Raw genomic sequence first — 24,103 nt, 5'->3', positions numbered from 1 at the left:
GGGACAGAAAATACCCCAAAGTTGAAGCAATAATAGGAGCCTGTAGCTGGCTTAATAGTGCAGGGAAAAGGCTAAAAACCAACCAACCAAACCTCTGAGGAAACAAGAGAAAGTAAAAGAATAAATAACAGTTGTAAGCCATCTGAGTGTGAACAGCATACAAAAATGCCAGGGGAAGTACCTGCAGTTTATAAATTATATGTATCTGCTACTTTTCAGAGAAGAAAAAAGTCTAGGACTTAAGTACATGAAAAGGTGAAACCTTATTTTGTTGACTTTGAGCTGTGACATGGTTATGTACACCTCCAGCAGGCTGTAAGCAGTGTATTGTGCTAGGAGCTCCCTTCAGTGCTGTGAACTGTTCATTCTGGCATCCTGGACCATCCTACATCAGGGAAAGTATCTCTCACTGTCCCACAGAGTCCTGGCAAACTCCATGGGCAGAGCCAGTGCAAGATGGTGCAGAGCAGGACTGGCTTCCAAATCAATAGCGTGCAGACACTTTTGGAGCAAATCCCTGGAGCTGAGAAACGCTTTCTCCAGGCTCGTTGTTCTTGCTCTCCTGGGACATGATCCCTGAAGGATCAGCTGGGAGGTTTGGGGGAGCACTGGGCAATCTGCTAAGCTGCATTAGCTGTAAAATCCCATATATAGAGTGAAAGAGGTTTAACTTTGTGTATGTTTTCCTTAGTTTAGGCAGTGCTGAACAGCAGGCTGTCCTGATTAACCAGCGTTTCCCCTGACACAAACCAAATGGCTTACAGCTTGAGTAACTGTCTGTTGAGTCCCATGTTTATTATAAATTCAGGAGATGAAAAAAATTATTTAAGTTTCTATACTTTTTACAATATTTCCCACTAGAGAACACTAACACTTGTAAAACAATAAATGCTATAGTATAACATAGCAAGACTAGTAAAATGCTGAACAGTAGATAAACTTATTTAGAAAAGACCATTATGGAGAAATAGTGTGCCATTTAATTTTAAGATGCATGTGCCAGGCATAACTTTTAGATGCTACAAAAGGGAATGTATATATAGAAGTGCATATGTGCAGTAAGGTACGTTCACAATCTTAATTACTTCCCTCACTAAAAATACTTTGCCCCCTGTGTTTGATCTCATCTGTGCTCCAGCAATTTCTGAAGAGTAAAACTACTTTGCTGAGCAGTACAAGGGAGAAACATGAGCATCTAAACTTCTGTGCCCCACTTGGGCTGATTTTAAAACAAGGTTTCATGGGAGGGCTGGGTATGCAGAGGATCAGAGAGAAAGTTGTGTTGTTTTGGAGCAGTGAATGGATCAGGGACGTTTCTTCAGTTAAGCTAATTTGTTCCCTGACGAGGTTTTTTCCATTCTTGCTGTAATACTGAATTCCACTGCGAATGTTGACTGCTGCTGTCACAGGATGGTGGTTGGAAGGGAAATGCTTGGCGCTGCCTCCTGTTACTCATTGTGCAGTCAAGTCAGAGCCAGCTTACAAGATGGGAAGCTGCACATTAGCATAAAGAAATGTAGTCCTGGAAGATGGGTTGATGCAGATCCATCACTTACCTGCACGTTGAAGCCTCTTTTTGCCTCCTTGTTAGTGGCTTTAATGGCAGAGAGGTGGTAACTGAGCTTCATGTGGTACTGGAACTCCACCAGCTTTTTCTGTTGATACTGCCTGCAGATGAATTTCCACCTCTGGAAAAGCAAAAAGTGGAGACCCAACACAAAGGGCTCTGTCACTTACAAAGTCCACACTTAGGAAGTCCACAAAGCTGGCTGGGAAAGTTTATTGATTGCTCCTGGGGAGCCGTTGTTTCCACCAATATAATCCCTAAGTAGAGATTGTTCCAGCTACTTTCAGCCATATTAGAAAATCATTCGTTTCCCAGCATAACAAGTCTGCATTTGCCAGTTTTCCTTTGATTTTCGTTGCATCATTAAGTAAACAAAGGTGTAGTTTGCTTGGCTGGGTTGCAGATCTATTGGGGCCCGCAGTTGCTGCGTGCTGGTATGTGCTGAGCACAGACAGTGCTGGGCACAGCCAGCACAGTTTAACCATGCGAGTTGCAAATACGGGTCTGGGCATCTGCTGAGTTCTGGGGTAGGAACAAAAAGGTCTCTTAGGGAGATTTTTTTCTGCCTAAAATACACTGGAACTTCAATTCAGGGCTGACCTTAATTCAGGTATCTGCTTCATCATGTGCAATCAACCAGTTTAACTTTTCCCAATTCAAATTGGGAAGGGAAAAAGTGACTCAGTAAGAACTGATGATTCCCCCAAAGCGAGCTCTACCCTTTTTTATAGACCTCAACTTTATATAACTGAAAGAACCACTTTGGCAAAAAGTTCTACATTTGACAGTTTTTATTTAGATGTCGACATGTGGGTTTTATATCCCTAAGATTAGAGAGGTGGTGAATTCTGTCTTTTAGATTTTTTTGAATGTTTAAATTGTAACATTTGGAATCTTCTGGGTGTTTAAAACAGATCTGAGAAAGGAAGTAGGGTATTAGTTTTATTGGAAAAAACAGAAAAATGATTTTTAAAGTTTCTTTCAACCAATATTTTCCTGACATAACATTGAACATATTTATATTGACCATAGTATTTGATACTGTATAATGCAAATGTCAATTTGGAAATATTACTGCAATGAAATACTCTGTATTTCCTGTATAATAAATGTTTCATAGAAATAGCATATGTATGCTATTTAGAAAAAATAAAATAGCGTTAGAGGGAATCTGTTGCGTGGCTAAAGGGTTTATGTACTTCTAATAGTATGTGAAAAAGCATTTGCATTAAATACAGTATTTGCAATAGACTGTGAGCAAAATAGTATTTTTCAAGACAGACTTTTATAATTGTCCGTAAGAAGCCTTCGGCCAACACCAAATTTGCATTCCCTCTCACAGTTAATCATAGTCTTAATTAGACAAAGCTGAGCTGAATAGGAAGGCAGTAAGTTAATTTTAGACCTCTTAATCCAAGGATATAAAATAATTTTCTAAAATTAGGAGTAAGCATGATAACATGTTTTACACGCAGGGAAACTGAGGCACACTGGGGCTGCAAAATTCCTTGGGGTTATGCAAAAGAAGGCAAGGCAGGGAGATGCTCAGGACCCAAGGATTGCCCTGCGTGACTCTTAGTGGCCATTGATGCCTCTGGCAAGGGAGTCTGAGACCAGGATTTGTTTCCAGCCTGCAAACCTGCCTGGAGCTAGCAGGCAAGCAGCAGCCTTTGAAAGACTTGTTTTAATTATGTGAGGAGCACGCTAGCTTTCCACAGTCATCTTTTAATGTTTTTTATATTTTTGTTCACACTCTGTCACAGATCTGTCCTGCATTTCATTACTCCAGCTTAGCTCCGCGCGCAGGAGACACAACGCCAGGCTGGAAAGTGGCTGTTGCCATTGCCATGCCGACCCCGCAGCAGAGCTGCCACGCAGCCTTTACATCCTTTTAAGCTTAGGCTTAGACGAATGTGAAATTCTTTTGGTTGCTGGTCACAGAAAAGCCCTGCAGATTTATATTTTCAAGACAGCTTTATTGCTTAATCAGAAGGAACTGATCTGCCCTTGCAGCCCAAACGTGTGCCAGGATACCCAGTTGTTGGGGCCTGATCCAGAATGCGATGCAGGAGGGTGCCAAGCCACAGGCTGCACGACTGTTTCCCCCTAACACTGCTGGCTGCTTCTGTGGCTCGTGAGGGGCGTTTGCTCTTGCCCCAGCCACGTATGGGACCCATTCCGGGTCGGTTTCCCTAGAAAATAGCAGCCTCCAGCATATTCCTCTGCTGTCTGCCCTGGAGGAGCCCTGTGCACTTGGTATCAGCCTGGGGACATATCTTTGGGTTACTGGAGATACTGTTGGCATCACTGCGATAGTAGAACACTGCATGGTTTTTGTGTATGTAAATAATCACGCGGTCAGCAGAGGGAGCTCAAGGATATGCAGTCTCGAGTTTGGATTTCAGCCCAATAGAGCTTTCTGGGTGCTGAAGTGTTCCTGACACAAACTCTCTGCCTTTGTGTACTGCAGTGACTTATTTTTAAGCCCCCGGGCTGTGCAGCGGCTCTGCGGGGCCACATCCAAGGTATGTTGATGCAGTGCTTTGGTGACACCGGTTCAGACTGAAAAATCATGTCAGAAAAACTGGCTGATCTTGCAGTGTATGCTAAGAGAAGAGGGGAAGTAACAGTATAAAGTGTAAAGCTATGCCTGTGGACAATATTTATACATACATAGGTTGGAGGTAGCAGAGCATCACTGAGAATCATTGTAGCAAAAGTGTGGAGCACCCTTCCATAGGCAGAAGAGTCAAAACCACTGCAGTTACCAAATATCTCCCTCACTGAAACCCGTGGTACCTGCTCACAACTTTCCTTTGAAACTGGCTGTTATGTTTTCCAAAGCTCCCTCCCTGGCTGACAGTCCAAGTGTGGACAGACTTTCAGTGTGTGGGGACTGTGTCTGCAGTTTAACTGTACCCAGGGACAGGGGCTCTTCCCTCGCTGAGCTGTGATGGAAAGCAGTGGCCGTGGCCACTGGTGCCTGTGCTCACTGCTCTGCACCCAGCATCACTGGCTGCAGAGGTGTCCCTGAGGACCCTGATAGAGCAGGGGGTTATGCAAACAGTTATGTGCAAACTGGTACTTTATCTGGGATTTGCTGGGAGGTCTTCACATCAGAAAAGTATCGATTATGGACACTGTAAGGTTTATTTGTATTCTTGTCTAATTCCTTGGCCCTTCTGATTTATCAGATTTCATTGCTCAGTGACAATGCTCATCTGATTTTTGAAAGGAAAAATCAGACAATCACTACTCTTTCTGGCACTGTTCAAGACCACCAAATTATCTTGGAAAATTCTGGAAAAGTTTATGACAGTGGCATATTTTTGATCATTGACATTCTAGTTGAGATTCAGGCTCTTGGTGATGGGTTTCTAACGGCAAAAGGAGCCCTGTACATCCAACCTTGGGCAGGAGATGGGTGTTTTCAGAGGCAGCAGAGCAGCAGTATCTGGGCAGGACATTTTCATATCGTTATTCCAGAGCCAGAGCTCCCTCTTGTGAGAAAAGAGAAATATCAGAAAAGTCCAGGGCTACCAACTGGAAATGTGCAGGGAAGGTAGCTTTTCCTGTAAATCTGCACACACCTCCAACCCCTGGCACAGGGAAGTGTGGCATTTGCAGCTTGGTCTTGACAAATTTGAACCTGGCACTATCATTTGTACATAGTCATGATCTGTCAGAGTGTTCTGATGCCTTGTAAGAACAGGGAAATAATCTTCCTGGTTCCCCCCTCCTCCTTTTAATGACTTTTGTCTCTGACAAAAGGAGCTTAACTTCATGTCAGCTAATAAAAAGCAGAGAATAAAGGAATCTGTCAGAAGTGATAAATACTGTTTGCGCTTTTGCGCTTGCTGTGCTTAGCGTCAGCCGTGATGAATTGGGAACTCTTCTGCCATCCTTCTGCACGGAGCATGGGAGCTGGGGTCTCTCCTGGCTCTGCCAAGACATTCTGCCTCTAAAATGAGTGCCCAGCCTTGCCCTGGGTGAGCAGGGCATAGTGGGACACGTGTATACAGCGTTTATGTACAGTTGTATGGATGAAGACCCTAGAGATGGCTCCAGGTGTATTTTAGCTTGGGAACATTTATGGAAAATACTTGGTATTTACTGAGATCTGGTACACTTTGAAGGGGAAAAATGTGTTTCAGAGGTAGTTTTATGAGCACTAGGATTAAGTTCTTTCTGGCAAGTGTGATTTAGCAGCAGCCAAAGGGGTGATGGTTGCAGGCTGCAGCTACTCTGACCCTCCCCTGACTTCAACAGCAGTTCCCCAGACCCCAGCAGGGTCTGGGCAGTCTGTCTGTTACAAAAGCCTGGGCACCTGAGGGTCCTCCACAGTGCTGAGGTGAAACCTTGCCCTGTGCCTGCTGCCAAGCACCCGTTGTCCTTTACAGAGAGAAGACAACATGTTCAGGGAGTCTTCTGCAGTGTTGGTTGGGTTTATTTTGCTGCTGATAAACAGAGCCCCGGGTTTGCCATCGGTACGACTGTCATGGCTGTAATGCCACAGCCAACACAGTTGGGTTGCTCCTCCTCTCCCCATCCCCACCAGGACCTGTCACCTCTGGCACATCCTCTCCAGGCAAAGGAGGAATCTTGTGTATTATTAACTGTCCCCCAAAACCAGGGTGCACCCAGGTGCTGGCATCACTGCTGATGTACTGCTTTTCTGTGATGTAGTTTATTACATCAACCTCTTTTCCTCCCGCATGCCAAGGGTTAATTGTACTAATGTAAGAATATTATTCCAAGGGATTATTAAAAAAAAAATTATCGTTTTTCTTACAGCAGGGAACATGTCCAGTAATTGATGTGGGAATATTAATGCAATATGTGTGTGTTATCAATTTAGAAAAGCAGAAGACATATTTCCTTAAGCTTCTAATCATTTATACATACGACCTTCATTTATACAGCAGAAGGGCTCTTCCAGAGAGCTACAATTTGCTTCAGATGTTTAGCTTGGGTATTTTGCTTTACCTTCTAACTGCCAAGTTTGGGATTATTTAGCAGTAAAATTAGAAATGTGGATTTGAGTATGTACCAAAGACCTGACAGGTGTTAATGGAACTCAAGTTGAATATTTTATTCTTTAAATAGTAAAATGTAAACCTGCATTTGTTTAGCTTTGCCTTCCTGCCAACTATATCAGGTATCTTGTGTGACTAGAATCACTGTTTTCTGTAGATGTTCTTCGTGGCAGTTTCCAAAGTCTGTTCCCAGCCCAGCCTGTATTTATAATCCTAACAGATTTCAGCTCCACAGAGAATTCCTTAGGCAAATGTGTGGTTCTCAGCCCAAAGAGATAGGAAAGAAAATTCATTACGCAATGTAGCCCAGATTTGCAGAATGTGCCTAAAGATGCAGATAGGCACCAAAGAGGATTTTTCAGAAGGAAATAAAATCTGGGAGATGAAATTGAAGAAATTAAGGCAGTTCTGAAAAATTCCACTTAATGCCCTTTTATCATTTGTAGGTGTTCAGACACCTCAAAACCTGCCCCTCAGCCCACTGCAATTCAGCAGTGTTGCTTTGGGTTATATTCAGGGCAAACTGTTTCAGAGAGATCTCTTTTGGTACCAGTCATCCCTGGGTTTGCTCAGAGAGGTGGTGCAGATTGCTGTGTAGGTGCCCAGTTTCAGAGGTGAGCGTTGGCTGCTTAGGAGAGGATGGAGGACACTGGCATACCACAGGCTCAGCCTTCCTTGTTAAAGGAGACATGCTGGGAGGGATTTATGACGTCTGAATTTTGACATCTATCAGTGGAGACTGTGGCTCCTGAACCCATTCCTGGGACAGGCTGACTCCCTCTCTGCAGGCATTGTTCCCTTCCCAGTGCCTGAGAAGAAGCTAGGGTGCTGGTATAACATCTCATGGATGCCTGGAGTAGGGTGAAATGAAGCCACCCCTTATTTAAAAGGATAATCCTGAGTCTACTGTCTGAACCACATACTGAATTTGGGGGCTGGGAGGGGAAGAGCTGCTCTGGGACTCTTGGTTGCTATTGCCCTGAGGATGCATCATGTTAAGCTGTCCTTCTGAAATGAACGAAACCTAAAAGCATGGAAAGATGGGTCTAGTCCTCCAATAAACCAGCTTGATGTACTCCTTTCCTAGCCCAGTCCCTAGCCACTGTCTAATAAGGGAGGGAGAAAACCTTCTGAAATCAAGCAATCCAAAACATGCAAAAGGTTTGAAAATTAACATCATGCTTTCCTTGGTGTTCTTGATTAAATGAGAGAACCTTTGTGTAACACAGGGCCAGAAACACACTTCTGAGGTTGAGTCACTTGGTTTTGAATGAGAGTTACTGTCTCTGGCCAGAAAATCTGTGTTAGCACAGAAGAATTATTTGATTATTTCCTGGCTTCACCACCACTACAGAAATCTTTTTTTGCCAAAGGAATGGACAAATTTCTTTTCATCTCAGTGGAAATCAGGTAGAAATCTGAGTCTTGTAAGGGCTTTACCTAGATTGGGACTTTCTATGGTTTAGATGCTTTAAAGAAAAATGTCTGTCATGGCTTGACTGGTTTTGCAGCTACAGTGACTGACAGCCCATGGAGCCAAGATATGCAACCTTGCAAGGCTCTGACAATCCAGAAGACTGCAGCTCTTTTTCTGCTGACTCTGGGCCATGGGCTTCCAAAATCACTCAAGGGAGTCTGCAGTTTGCTTTGAAATTTAAGGAGAGAAGAGCTTTTTGTGCAACTCTGCAAATCTCAGAAGGGCTTATCTCAGGAGGGAATGTTCCAATGGCTTTTTGCTGTCAGTGAATTAAATGCTATAGGCTGGCTCTTTTTTCCTCTTCTGCTGCGCTGATCTTCTAATTCAATACAAATGCATTACCAGAGAACTGGACTAAACTCTTGTAGGTTTTAATAAGATCATAACAAAACCAATTGAAATCTCTTATGCAATTTAAATTCAATTTACAGGCACTGTTTATTTTCACATACTTGGTTGTTTTTTTAAGAACTGGGGTTTTTTTGCACCGCTTGCGTAACTGACATCTATTGCAGTATCAAATCTGTGCTCTTAATGTGCTCTGGAATTTGGTTTTTTGGACTCTTACCATTTAGAAAATGTATCGAGTTGAAAGGACAATCTCAGAAGCTGGGAAGCCTTTCCACAAGGAGCAGCTGTCCCTGCTGTTTGGTGTGTACATAACGAGAGAATATGATCTGAAAATGTACTCACTGACTCTGTTTCCTTTCTATGGGAGCAAATCTGATACCTGCCAGAGGCTGTAACCATTCCTACTGCAGAGCTGAGGCTTTGGTCTTGCAAATTCCTCTGTCGTGTTGCCACATCAGAATTATGGGATTAAAATAGTGTTATTTTGTCATGATATGCCACATGTGCATGTTTCATTTACTCACTTGCAAAGGCACCTCTATAGCACTACTACTTCTATAGCTTGTGAGGTGCTGCAGCTAGTAAATGGGAAAAGAGCAAGCATTTGGGTTTGCTATACAATGAAAAGCTTGAGCTTGATTATATTAAAAATGTAGAGGTCCTGCTGAATGTTTGGCTTGCATCCCAGCTGGTGGAAAGCGCAGAGATGTACTCTAGCTGCTTCAGTGTCAACTTGAAATTCATTTTCTCTCTCCCAGCTTGATCAGCCACTGAAGGTCATCTTATTTCAGTCATTCTTAGAGCATACTGCGTACACACAGAGTACTTACACAGGGGTAAATGGGGTTTTCATTCACTGGGGAAATGATTTGTGGCTATTTATAAAGTAGTGTTGTAATTTATTATTTGAATTCTGCTGCCTAGATTGAAAAAGTATCTGACAGTCAACTGGAACCAGCAGTTCCATTTTAATTCCACAGGGTAATAATTTTCTACTATTATAAAGCCTTACTCTAGTTATTATACGTATTAGTTGGTGGGGTTTTTACAGCACCACAACGAGAAACTTGCCAAGCAATAAATTCCATTGAAAGGTTTCTTTGTGTCTTTAGGAAAAGCTTACATGAGATACTTCCCTGCTTACATGTAATAAAAGGAAATAATGAAGTACACAAGCACACAACCATTAACTTGTGCTATTGTGTATTTTAATAGTTTTATTATGAATAACTTTCCAACGTATGAGTGCCTTTGCATTTCTCTGAATCTGTCCTTTTAATTTACAGAAAACCTGATTCACACAGATTCTGGAATTAAATCATCACTCCAGCTGCTATGCTTTAAATTTCCCAGACCTTTGTGAATCATTGTGTGGTTTTGAACAGCTTGGTTGTTGTGACATAAATATTTTTGTAATTGATCAAATATGTTTAGGTTTGGTTGGTTTGTATTTTTAACTAAAAAAATGTCAGTTTTAGAAGGATTTCTTTAATTTTTAGGAAATGAGATTAATCATGTTTTTAAGGCACGATTTCCTTCTAATGTCTCCAACTAATTGAAGCACAGGAATTATTTTGTCTTGGCCATTACAGCGTTGTTGGGCTTTGGATATGTTTTTTCTAAGTCCTCCTTCAAAAACTTAGAGAGTTTTTATTGCCTTGCGGTTGTTGATCTACCTGCCCTTTGCTCATGTTCTAGGAAAGAGTTCAGGCCACTTAGGTCTGAGATTTAAAAAAAATAAAAATCTGATGCATTGGAGGAGATAAGCAACAGGACAGAAAGCCAAATGTGGCAGCAATTAGAAGCAAAGCCACGTGTGTAGGCTTAAAGCACAATTGGGAGCCTTTATACATTTTAATTCTAGGAGAGGAATGATGAGTCAGTGCTGCCAGGGACTGCTTGGGCCAGGGAGGGCAGCCACAATTAATGGGTTTGTGACTGGGATTGGGCATTCTTGAGAGCCAGAGATCTTGAGGAACTGTTTATAAAAAGGGTGTGTGTGTCATACAACCCCATGCACCTTGTTCTCTAGTGACTAACTGTAAAACTTCCTGAATGTCTAGGTTTCATTCAAATTTCTTGAGGACAGAAAGCTAAATTGGGTACAGAGGCCCCTTCATGTACACTAACAAGGTGCAACCAGGCCCTGGAAAAACAAGTAAACTGCATCCAGGTAGGCTTTGCATTAACCCAGATCAGCCTGGGGTGATGCTGAGCACGTTGCTGTGGCAGCATGGCATCCAGGGTTTTCCAGGAGCCTGCTGTGGCTGCGGGGAGGTGCAGTGGCCCCGGGGTGCTCGATGTTTACACAGGAGCAGACGCCTGGGCTGCTGGGGACTGGGGCACCAGGTGCTGTGTCGGGCCTGAGCTGCGTCTCGTGTTTACGGGCAGGTTGGTACGAGCACTGTGACTGCTGGTCGTGCTTCAGGGTCATTTTGTTGTTTCTTTCCTCAGCTGACACCCCAGCAGTTCCCTTTGCAGCAGCTTTCCCTGCTGCCCTGTCTGGGTTTCCCTCCGGCTCCACCTCTGTGCGCACTGTCTGATGGAGGCAGGGAGCCATCAGCCATGGGCTGTACACTGGCCTCTGGGGTGACACCCATGCAGACAGCAGGGTCTTGGTCCCCCAGGAGAGCTGCCTTTCAAGGGCTGTCTGCACACATGGGACACCCTCACCAAACCTGTCTCCATTCCCTACAAGATGTTTGCCAGAGCTAGAAACTGCCAAGAATTATAGCCAGCATTCCCTGCTAGGGCCAAAAAGGACACTGGTGACCTCCAAGTTTATGCTGCAGATGTGTTTCCCTGGTACTTCGCTGGGTTCACACGTTGCCACCAAATTGTGCTTGAAAATATGTATGTTCATTGTGGTTGTATAACTTTGTGACCATGAGGGGAACCACAGGCCTGTGGACCCAGTAGTGCCACTTCTGCGAGTGCTGCCAAAGAATTGCCCCATTCAGCTTGGGGTGTGGATTCTGACCATGCAGCTGCAAGATGTGGTATTTTCTTACCATGCCACTGAATTTAGCAATTCCCCCCCCCCCGCAGAACTTGCTATTTTGCTGAAGCCAGGTGCCTGACATTTTTCTGTCAGTCCTTTGGGGTTAGGGGGGAGCAAGAACTCTTCCAGCAGCTGCTTCTTGTTTTAGGCTGTTCCCTGGGGAGCAGCTAATTGGATTACAGGCCTGAAAACTGAAGAGATGTGGCTTGGCACTGGCATACCTGGCATGATGTATGGTCCTTGCTAGCACTGTATGGGCACGCCACTGCTGAGCGGCTCCTGCTAATGGGGAGGAGAGGGTTGGGGGGGAGGGGGAAGTACTGTCCTCAGTCCCTGGTTTCAGTACAGTGTGAGCTTTTTGGTGGTGCCCTGTGGTAGCTTGGGAAACTTTGTGCTGCAAATGACATTGTCTGATGCTTAATCTGGCCATCCTTTAGCAACTGGTGCTTGTGAAGATTTGCCTGGTGGTGAAAAGCTAAGGCATCAGCAGGTGTGCACCCCTAGCTCAGATGGGCACAGGACAGCCTCCTCTGGTGCTGCAGATGCGGTAGTGTGGGAATTGGCCTGTGGGAATGGCTTGCTATTGTTGTGGACATGGTGTCCTTTTGCAGACTTTGCTATGGGACCTGCTGTAAAAATGTCCTTCAGCTTTTTCACAAGAGCTCTGCCTTGTAGCCACGCTCAAGCCCTCTGGCATTCATGCAATATCCTGAGTTGGAAGGGACCTGTAAAGATCATAGAGTCTAATTCCTGGCTCCACACAGGACCAGCCAAGTCAGAGCATGTGACAGGGCATCATCTAGATGCACTGGGCACAGGAGGCAGAGCCAGTCACAGCTGGACCCTGCCAAGGGCAGCTAGGACATTTACAGACATTTGTTTCTGTGTACAGCACAAGAACAAAGTTGATGCTAACTCTTAAGTGTGCCTATGGACAGGGTGCATCTTCATTTAACCCAAGTATCTCTTTCCTTTGTGAGGCTGTGCTCACACCTGTGGGGACAGCAGGTTCCACTTGCAGGAGCATTTCCTGAGGTTGGGGTTTGTGTATTGACAGAGTAAAGCCTTTCAGATGATCATACTTTGCTCCTCAGCTGCCTTATTAAGCCCAACTAGCCATGGTTTGCAAATGAGAACAATTTCTTTCCTATTAGTTAGCTTTTCCTTATTGTTCTCCCAGACCTTGGTGGGACATTGTCGGGAGTGCATGTCCAACATGCACTCCACTGGCACACATTGGGAGAGCCTGTCCTCTCCCAGGAATCACATCGGGGCTAGGAAATGCAGCCCAGTGGGGCCAGGGCCACAGTGACAGGGAACCAAGCTACTGTAGGTGACCTCTGTTCCGCTGAAAGCCACTAATGACAAATGCTTTGGATGGAGAAAAGCCCTCCATGTGTCCTGCTCTCTACAGCATATGCCTGAGGTGGAGAGTTCAGAGTGGCTATTGGGTCTTGTGAACAGCTAAATGAGGTGCCCTGCCCCATGCTTAGTGTTGCTGCGTGTAAGTGTGCACTGATCACACCTGAGATGAGCCTGTCCCTTTGCTTGTGGAAGCAAAGAGCCAATCACGGCTGCATTGAGTTTTCCCCACACTGCTGGGATGGCTCGTGCTGATGTACCCACCATGGCATGGGCAGCAGGAAGGATGGGAGATGGTGTAGGACCATCAGGCATGCAGTGCTGGGAAGCCAACCCCTGCACTGGAAGGCTTCTGGTCCTTTCACTGAAAGTCTGTGGGCTACTTGGTTTTATTCACATACACTTGGGCTGCTTAGTTTCACAGGCACTGAAGTGTTACTGCTTTGCTTAAATCACTCTCAGCCATTTTTAAACTGTGTTGAGCTTTGTCAGGCAGACCAGTGATGTTAAGAAATGACAGTACGCATGTTTCCAGTTTTTAATGCTTTCTTGTAAAACTGAAAATATAAAAACAGCTGAGCAAATGAAGATCTTTATATACATGAGGTCTGTGATTAAAAAATCCGTTTAGTTAAAAAAAGAAAAAAAATAGAATTGACCAATGAGTTAAATGAAAACTGATTAAAGGGAACAGCATTTTCAACTTGAAACATACCTTTAAGGACAAAACCCTTCTTTACAAGTTCATTATATAACTTACATTTACACTTTACTGAGAGAACTTACAAAACAAGCTGCTTGAAACTCTCCTCATTCCCTTAAAGCATGAATTTCAAAGTGCCACAGCAAAGGAACAGGTTCCAATATTATCTTATACAGACTATTGATGTATAAAATGGTTTGGTAAATGTGAGGTGTTTATTTAAATGAGCACATATAGGGATACAGACTAAATAAAAGTACTTGAACACCACCTTTGTTATTACATACACAGTTATAGGTATAATAAGGGAAACAAGGTCAGCACTGCTCTTAAGTATCTGTATAGATGGAAGGAATGTGATTCAAGCAGTGATCAAAGGCGCCGTTTTGGAAGAAGCCATTTTCATCAGCTCCATTGGAGACCATGTCTTCAGATACACACTGTGCTTCAGAGATTGCATCGTAGCCTGAAAGCGGGAACAAGTTGCATGGACATAGTTTAGTACCACAGGACATATAAGGAAGGAAGCATAGTTTGAGGCCTGGGATTATACAGTGCTAATGAAAAGACAATAGGGTTTACCATCAAAGCCTTACCCAGGAGATGCACGAACTAATCTCCACGGGCATTTGTGTCATAGTAGATGAAACTCCCATTCATTTCTGTGGAAGGCAACCCATTTGCAAGTGAAGTGCAAGTACCGAGTATGATTCTCTTGGGACTTTACAGTCATTATCTGAATAGGATGTCAAAACAATGAGTGGGCAAGGATCCTAGTAAGTGTGCACTAAAAGTGATGCAGTCCTCTTGTTTTGTGTGTTCTTCCTTTTAATGGCACTTAGGAAAAATGTTCCATGTGTCTCCCAGCTGCTTAAGATCCAGAAGAAGTTTACTGAATCCCCATACACTGCAGAAGTGAGGTCTGCAAAAGCATCTCTGATTCCAATCAGGCCCACAGGCCACATAGAAGGAGCTGTGCACCACGTTGTCCACAGCCCACCAAAGCCGACAGTGCTGTTGGTTCCTCACCTGGCCAAGCTGGCCGGTGCTCACACTTCCTCCTTTTGGAACACAAAACTTCCCCAGCTGTTAACAAGCCTCCCTGAGCTGGGCATCCCCGTGGAAAGGAATGGGTTTGCCTGCTACTAGGTGCTATGGCAGCTGGGATGCCAGGGAGCCCAAAAGAAATGGTTTATTGCCTACCCCAAAGGACATGAAAGCTTCCTGTTAGGCCCCACTATAACCTGTTTTTGCAAGTGGCCAGTCACATACAGGTATTTGTTTCACTCCAGTGTGACTCTCTTCTTACTTCACTCCTGCTGTATTCACCCCTTGCCTTGCTCTCTCCTTTCGACGCCAGTCACTGTGCCTGTTATTCTCACATGGACCAGACCTGTCTTGTCTGCCTGGGGCTGGGCAACTTTCTGTGCTCTCTCCCTCAACAGTTTTCTAACCCAGCCCTCACACTACTGAGACATCACCCCCTCATGTTCATCCTTTAGCATAGGCATTCTGTTGTACGCTGTACCACCTGATTTGGGTTGTGTGAGCATCAGCACAAGGGTCTGAACCCTGCACCCAGCCCACTAATAATCAATAGCATTAATCAGCTGAGGCAATACATGGAACAAAATTATTCTAGTTAAGAACATGCCTGTGAACAAGTGTCTGACATAGAAAATAAATGTCTTGCAAACCACACTGGTCTGAATTGCACATCAGTGTGGATGGCTGATGCTCATGGTTAAAGCTCCAATCTCTGCTTGACAGAGGAGCTCCTGGAGCTGTTTTTTTCTGTGCCTCAGTTCCCCAGGTGGAAGATGAGGCTGTTTGTCCCTTCAGCTTTTCTCTCACTCTTCAGGCTGCCTTCCTCTGCTAAATCTATCACTGCACCAGGCTCAACTGAGTTCTCCAGGCTGTGTGGTACCACAGTCATGACAGCTCCTACAGCCTTTCACAGCCAGGCCTGATTTCAGAGAGCACTGTCAGCTCAGTCCTTAGAACTTAAAGATAGGTATTTTACTATTAGGTATGTTTTTGTTATTTGAGACCAAATTTTGACATGTTTACATTTCTGCATTTTCCTGTGATGTATTAATTTACTGTTAGTTTACAGGTCAGATTCTGCAGTCTGCAGAGCTCTGGCGTGCAGCGTGTGTCCAGAGTCTCTGGAAGATGAACTTGGCCTGTTTATCTGCCCTGTGCCGTGTCAGGCCAAGTGGAGTGACCCATATTTTGGTAAGTTTTGTCAGTGTTTATGTTATGCTAATTTCTGTTTGATGAGCCTGTATACAGGGTGGATACACAGCCACAGATGGACAAAACCCAAGATAAGCATAGACCCCAGAAATCATTATTAGATTCCAGATAGAGTAAACTATCCGAAGCCCTGAACAGAAAATAAAAATTTATTGACTGTTAATGTGATTCATGGAGCAGCTGTTTGCCAGTCACATTTGGCATTCCTGTGAGATGAGATCTCATTTAATATTAATGGTGCTATAAAAGCCTGAAAAAATTAATGCATAGGCTTGATGAGTCTTGCAAACCTGAATGGTTCTATTTTACACACAAAAAGATGCGATAAGATTTATATATTTATGTTTCAGCCTTTCAAGTATTTGCATACCTCGATAATCACTCTGAAAACAAAAATATTACACAGAAACATTTCATAATAGTTTAGCCCCAGACAGAAAAATCAACTGTTGTTGAAATTGGTGTCTTGCCATAGTATTATTCTTTGCTCCTACAATTTCTTTTGGAAAGTTTATTTAGTCTGTTCTTTAAATATTGCAGGCTGTCAATCTAAACTGGAAATCTGATGTTAAAATGAAAAAAAAAATGTTTTGGTAACATCAAACTTATGAATAACACAGAAGAATTCAAAGTTGAAGTTGAAACTTCATCTTAAACTTTTCCCTGGTGTTCGTTACTGATGCATACGCTTTCTAGTATGGAACAACAAATGCATGCAGGCTCTCTCTGAACAGAGTCTCCTTTAATGCAAAACAAACAGGAAAGTCAACTCTAATTTTGTGGTCTGATTCAGGCCCCATTTCAAAAAGCATTTAAACATATGTTTCCAGTATTGTCCTTAACTGAGATGCCCTTCTGAATTCAGACACGAAGAAAAATTTCTTGGAGATATGTAAGTAAAGATTGCAGTAAATGGCTCTGGCAGTACTCACATTTTGTCCCATTTCAGTAATTCTATCAATTGTGAATTGTGGTTTTTAAAGTAGAAAAAAATGCTTTATAAAATGAATGCTGAAATCTGGACATATTACAGCAATCGAGCTCTAACAACTTGCTGCAAATTTTACATTACACAAATGTGTAGCTGAGCAGGAAAATAACAGTTGCCACCAATGTGCAACAGCCCAAAGGCAAAGGAACTCACAACAAAAAGGAACTCACTAATCTTTTCAGCTGAATTTATCAAAGCAGTGCCTTTCCATTTTGTGAACCTCAGTACTGCAAAACAAAGCAACCCTTTTATTCTTAGATGGCCAGGAAGTCCCTGCTGATGCTATTATCTTTGGAGTTAACTATCTTCCTAACTTTGATCTGATTATAAAAGCCCACCTGAGCCTACCTGAACAGCCTGCACAATTCACATGGGAAGTGCCTTGTTTATCAGTGCTCCTGAAGGTGTGTGTCACCTGTGACATCCAGCAGAGTGAAAGGAGGGTTTGTCCATCAGTCAAATACAGGGGGATAAAAGAAAACGAATTTGCTTTCCTTCTGGGTTTTTTATAGATGCAAATGACTAAATTTCTGATCAAAACATTATTTTTGTATAACACTGACTATAAAATGAGTTCTTTCCCCTCCTGCTAAAAATAGTGTATAGATAATTCTTTGTAGGCAGAATAAATTACCTGTTGAAGCCAAAGGTGCGTTGAGTATGTGATAGCCATTCTGTCTCAGAGGATTGAAGCAGTGGGATTCCCCAGTTAGCACATCGGTGGTGACAGACTGGTCCATTGTTCTGTAGCAGTCTCCATAGTGGAAACAGTTTTGTATTGAGTGAAAGCTGCCTTGGTAACCTGAAAACAGGTATCACACACACATTTTAACACTACTGCAGGGTATGAGCTCCATTTCTGTCACAGTGTTTCATTACGGTTGGGGGGGTGGTTAGTTCCTCAGTTTTAACTATGGGAAAATGATCATGCTGTTCTGTAAGTTGTAATAATACAAAAGCTACATCAGACTGCATCCCACAAGGTGCTGTGGACTGTGATCCCCACCAAACAAAAATCTCAAGAATGAGCTTCATTTCAAGCAATAGGTCAGCTGAATGCAGTCAACAGCCCACTTGTGTTCAAAGCTTAGTAAGTACTCCACTGGATCAGGTCCAGGATGGAATAGGAATGTGCATATAATTAATTACTTTTAACTTTAATACAATAATGCAATGTTTAAATGAGTAGCACTGCTTTGTTTTCAGTGAATAAAGTCTTTTCCCATCCGGCGCATGTTATACACTGCTGGGGAACAGCACCTTGAACCTCTTCTTTCTCAGACTTCAAATGAAACCCCTTCCCCAAACACAGGGGGCCATAATCTGCAAATAAAACTGAATTAGTGGTGCAGGATTGACTCCAGTTGGATGTCAGGTGAAGACTTTTACTTTAGCTGGAGACTCTTCGTGCTTCTGAAAAGTGCTGAGATAAATCTGTTTGATGTCTGGCTGCCTGGGTCGTTCTGCTTGTATCGCATTACCAGTGGACCAGCAGTTTGAGTTTTGCCAGCACAAGTTGTGAATGAATTGTACACAACAAAAGAAGATATTTAACAGTAAACAATAAATGAATTGCTGAGGAAGTAATCTTACAACTTAGAAGTTTGTGCCAACATCCTAAAAGAAAATGTTACTTGCTCCCATAAGGATGACCTCAGAGCATGTCAGAAGATTTATACCAACTGTGGTCTGATTTAATTATCTTCCTTCCTCCTGCCTCAATAATCTCTTCCTGGTTCTGCGTGCATCACACATTAATTGCACATTCGTATTAACTATCCCTTTTCCTACCTTCTCTCAGTGTCCCTTTGGAATTGATGCTCCTTCTCTTATGTGCAACTGAAGTCAACCAAGTCAGGCTTCAAGTTTAGTACAATGTGCCCTCAGGTTTTTCCTCTAATTGCCAGAAAAGAATACAGAGCTGTTGTCTTTCTTCCTTTGGTCTTACTCAGAAAGAAACATTTCCTAAGGAACTACTGCAGAAGTTCCAAGTGGCTCACTAGAACACAGACACAGCCAGACATTCAGCTGAGAGAAGTCAGCACAGCTCCACTCCCCACTGGAAGCCTTGACTGGCTGGGCCAGTCCTGCAGCTTTTCAGGCTGTTTGTTTAGAAATGAAATACCCCTGCCTGTCACCAGAGCGCCTGGGTGCTGCACGGAGGGGAATCTGTCCCTTACAAATCATACCCTGTGTAAGCTTTTCCCTGGTAAGAAAGATCTCCTTTCCTAACTTCTCTCTTTAATACTAACCTTTGAAAATAGGTAGTACCAGGCAAAACTCAGGGTCTGCCTATTCATTCTGGCCATGTGTTCTGAGGTGGTAATAAATAAGGCTGAGGCAATTCTTTAGTAGAAGTGCAATGAACTCATTGAGTGGTGAAAGATTTGCTCTGAAGTTTCACAGTTCAATATGTGTTTTGGCAGAATCTGCAAGGTTGGATGATTCATTTCTTGAGAACCTGTGATCCTCCACCACAAAATACCTAAATCGTTGGTATCCATGATTGGTGAAGTAATAATGGATGACTCTATTAGATAGACACACTGTGCACACTGTACCAAAGCTGTCCATACCGGCTCCTACGCAGAAGAAGGCCCAGAAATTAGGAAAGCTGAGTATTCAATGATACATGCCCTTCCTCAGAAGAAATAGACAGCCACCGCTATTTACTGCCTGGAGAGTCTGGCTCAAAAAACCAAAGAGCTCTTATGAGAGGTAGCAAAGCCATCTTTTCATGTGGCTTTTAGGTACAGAGCTTTATTGATTGGCTTTTGATAATTATCCTGACTTTTCTGTTTACAAAACATGAGCTCCTTACTGTAAGCCTTCTAAAAATATAAACTTCTGAGACGAGCAGTGAAAAAAAAAAATGAGACATTGGCTTCAGATGAGGTGTAACTGGTTGCAGAGAGCACTTACATACATTGCTAGAGAAAAAATCTGAACCTTTTCCAGACTGTCTGCTATACACATCAGTTCTAGGGAAGGCATGACGTGTATTTTCTCTGTCTCTGTAATCGCTGCCCTTTTGTCATGCTCCCAGGCTTGCCTTTGTTAAATCAATTAAATATCTTTATGATCTACAGGGCTGGCAGAGTGGCTTAGAGAATCAGAGAACAGCCAAGCATGACAGAACTGGATTGAAACTAGCTGGATCCAGGGTTTTCGCAAGAGCCGGGTAAAGGTTTCTTTTAAAGTGGTTTAAGTTACACTGTCTAGCTGCTCAGGAAAAAATACCTGAGGCAGAGAACTGTCTCACAATCACAAGTCTGGGAAAGAACTGCCATAAGCAATCAAATTCTCCTCTGGACTGCAGTATCTATCCCTCAGCATCACTGTGTGATAATCTGAAAAGGCAGCGCAAGAAGCGTTCCTGGAACTGTACGATGAAGAGACACAATGGAGGGAATTACCAGTGATGCTGCACTGGGGTATTCACTGGGACCGAATTTCTGCTGAGCCCTTCCCAGAGAAAATAGAGAATTGCATCCTTTCTGTGCCAATGTGCTTGCAGATGTGATGAATGCAGGTAGCAAGCTCGAGGAAAAAGACAGAGTGAGGAAGGGAACTGCTGCTGAAAGAAACTGCTCAGGTAAAACAAACCATGACACTGAAAAAGGATTTTTAACCCTTCTGAGCCAAGCAGCACAATGAAATCTTCCTTCCTTTGTCATTAGCTTCACAGAAATGATGAGAGTGGGACCGTACAGAAAGGGATGGCAGGTGTTCAGTGCGAGCAGAAAAATGTGCTGAAGGAGGAGCAGGTTAAAAGGCAGGTAGCTGCCTCCTTGAGGATGAAAGCGAAGACAAAGAGAGATGCTCCCCATAGCTTCTGCAATTGCAAAAGGTGAGGAAGAGGTGGAGCCTCAAGACATATCTTCTGCAGAGACAAAAGCACTGGGAAGACTGCCACCTTAGACAGCACCTGCTCTATCCCTTCACCAGACAGCTCACTGCCAGGTTGGAGACCTGTCAGCAAGCATTTCTGTTTCTCTTCTGTGCATTGACATGACTCACCTGCAGTATAACCTCTCCCATGACAGCACGGGGGGTTCATGGGCACTGACAGTGGCAGCAGTTTATTCAGGACGTCTGAAATGCTGAAGAACTGCAGTTGCAGCTGGTGAACCTCATCTGCAGTTCCACCACTGGGATGTGTAGGAAGAATTTGGTGATGTTCCTGACACTTAAACTGCCCGTGAAACAGCACTTGGGTAGGAAGAATTGTGTGTGCAGGATTAAAAGCTGTATTTCAGAATGCAGCCAGCTGAATGTTAATCCTGGAAGGTGGAAATGCATCTTGGAGTGATTGAAATTGCATACCTCTGCGCTGAAGGACTGCAGGATCAGGGAGTTAGGAGTTTTTCATGACATTTTATATACTTTCTGTACTCCCACCTGCTGCTTCAGAGGTGCAATCAGAAGGATTCTTTTGGTACCAGGGAGGCAGGCTGTCGCTGATGGCCTGCAGTAACCCGGCGTGGCTCAAGAGGCCAGCCAGTCTGTTTGGAGGAGCTGAGCCTCACGCATCTTTTACACTATTAAAAAGGGAAAATTGCCAGCTTGTTTAAACACTAAATGTTCCCAAAAACCAAAGCCATTGGAGATGGAAAGGCCATGTGAGTTAAAGCAACCACAGGGACTTGTGTAACAGCGGGTGCTCTTGCCAGATAAGGTTTCATTCATTTTACACAACCGCAGGAAATGAAACTTGTTGCTTGCAGGGAATCCAGTGTTTGATTTGCATATGCAACACAAGGCAGAGCTTTACTGCACTTACACATCTTTAAAATGTGCAGCATGAAACATGGTTCATGCTATTTAGTTGTGGTTCCTTTAGTTTTTCTGAAATGCTTTACACACAAAGTATTAGGAATTAAAATATGATTAAAACCCCATAACCAATGGTTCATTAGCAACTGCATATGAATGATGAGTGTAAACTAAACATGGAGTAGTTTTCACAAGTTCTTAAAAAAGGCTTCCTTCGGTGGTTAAAATATGAAGTAAGCAAGAAGGCTTGTCTGGTGCAGATGTCCCTCCTCCTTCTAGGACAGCAAAAATGTAGTACCAGCTCAGCAACAAGTGTTTTGGCAATATTTTTTTTTCCATGTGGATTTTGGATTTTCCTTCAGTTTTTGTTTAAATCAAAAATTTTCTGAGGTTAATTTTCAAGTGAAGAATTTACTAAATGCCCTGTCAGTTTAAAAAATCACTATTAAATGTTTTATGTGCAGTAGATGTAAAAATATAACAGGTAATAAAGGAATAAACCAAGTTCCAAACATAACATTTAGTTAAAATTTTGCTTTGAAATAATTTGTGACAGAAAAGCTGCAGTTAGCCACTTCACACAGTGCACTGGCTGCCTCTGTTTCTCTAAGGCACGGCCTAGAAAACTTCAAGCACCTTTAAAATGAATGATGTAATGAGCAAATAATTGGAATATGCCTATTAAATGCCATCTTGTTATGTCATGTCATTTACATGTATGTGCAAATAAATCTCAGCTTTTCAAATTCCATAAAATTTCTGACAAGAAATTATGTCAGGTATAAATAACTACAGGATTCCATTGCCTGCCAAATTCTTTCAGCATGTAATAATTTCCATGTGATCTTACTACAGCTAGGTTTAAACATATAAATAATGTCAGCTTATTCTTTCATTATCAATATTTCTGCTACTGGCTTGACAAAGGTTGCCATTTTTGACAAACTTCAGCTCCACAACATTTATATGCTTCTCTGCAGACCCCTAGTTCCACAGCCAAACTCTATTTATAGTTCTTCAGCAAAAATTCAAAACTCCCAACTAACTACAGATTCCATTAGAAAAATGTGCTATTAATTAACTGAGATGCAAAAAAGACATAGAGCAAGTACAGCCAAGTACAGGTTACAGATCAATTGATTTCAAAGGCTGCTAATCAAAATTGATTTTTGAATGACCATTTCCATAATGAATTTATAATAATACTTCAACATTTGGCCAAAGTGGGAAATTATTGCTTTTTCTAAACCACACGACATAACACTTAGAAAGCAACAATTCATTCAAAAGGAAATGTGGTTTTCTTAAGGAATAAAGTCAATTTATTTAAGTGGTTCAAAACTTGTTCTGTGTATGCATTTGTTTCTGCCATAGTAATGAGCTGCTAAACTTTCCTCTTGTGGTTTGTAGTTATTTAGCTCATTACAGTAACATAATCATATATCATTATATGCTATCATAAATCTGCCACTTTTCCCTTACAGAGTTAATCTTTTTAAATTGAATAATCTGTTGAGCATCAGGTTGAGTTAGTTTTTCCTTCATCACAAATCATTTAATGTAATATGCTTTAACTTTTCAGACTAAGGCAGTCCAACCAAAGAGCAAAAATGCTCCTCAGAGAACCAAGGGCAGAAAGAGCTGTTGGGATGCAGAACCCCACTGCAGCTGTGGATTGTTCACTGGGTTTGTGTTCAACTCCTGCAGTTCAGACCTGAGCATAAACTGAGAGAAATCAAACCTCTTCTTCTGCCCACTGGCGGATCGATCACGTGATACTTCTCCAGCCAAAACCCAACCTTAGAGACTTGACAGTCCAGCTGTGAAACCAGTTTCCAAAAGCTGGTTATCTGCCTGTATAAACTTACACGCTCAGTGATACTTGCAACCAGACTCACGTCCTACGCACTTCTGTACTGTGAGTATTTACCACACTTAAGCAGCAATACCCTCTGGGTCACATAACGCATTTCTCGAACGTGCACGCTCCTTATACTGGAATAATCTGTGATAGCAATATCTCTTGCTAATTTATACATCCAAAATTGCAGAAACATTAATTAGTTCCCACAGCAGAACTCTGAAACAGGTAAATAAGCTCTTGATTAAAAAGGCTGGGTAATTCAGAACAAAAAATGTTTTGAATTAAGCAGTGGGACAGCTGCTGATCTGCTCCCATTCCTGTCCTCATACCACCCTGGCAGTCTGTAGCTGTACACAGTGCCTTTGCAGCTTATTATATAAAATAATACAGATGCCAAACTTCCCAATGATCAATAGCAACGCATTTTTCCTTTGTGTAAGCCCATGTCTTGTGCATCACTATCAGTGGGCTGAGCAGGACATTGCCAATGTGTGCTTCCACCCTTGTACTTTGGAACCAGCTGGTTCCTGCTCTGCCAGGGTCGCTCTCTCCAAGCTGACGGAAGGCTGGATGACCAGGCAGCAGAGGTACATACCTAGTAGCCGTCTACTGCATGGTGAGAGCAATCCTTTGTTGACAATCATGGGGCAAGTGTGGGCTAAATATTTCACCCCTTCTTTAAATGAAGAAGGTGAAGTTATCTGGGGGCATAATTC

At 42.9% G+C, this 24,103-nt stretch overlaps 1 protein-coding gene across 1 annotated transcript in view; it reads right to left on the bottom strand.

Annotated features, from left to right (window-relative positions):
- Positions 1-13,826: 13,826 nt before the first annotated feature.
- GLIS1 (GLIS family zinc finger 1) overlaps positions 13,827-24,103 on the bottom strand; it is a gene marked incomplete at both ends in the record, with an annotated part of 198,824 nt that continues 188,547 nt past the window's right edge. The window contains 2 exons of the mRNA XM_084266375.1: positions 13,827-13,963; positions 17,382-17,549. Coding sequence (XP_084122501.1) covers positions 13,827-13,963; positions 17,382-17,549 — 305 coding nt within the window. The remainder of the gene's footprint in view (positions 13,964-17,381; positions 17,550-24,103) is intronic.

This window comes from Gallinula chloropus (assembly GCF_964237585.1).
Source record: "Gallinula chloropus genome assembly, chromosome: 6".
In the NCBI taxonomy this organism is placed as follows: domain Eukaryota; kingdom Metazoa; phylum Chordata; class Aves; order Gruiformes; family Rallidae; genus Gallinula; species Gallinula chloropus.
Note: the sequence above shows the minus strand (reverse complement) of the source record. Positions and strands in the feature narration are given on the sequence as shown.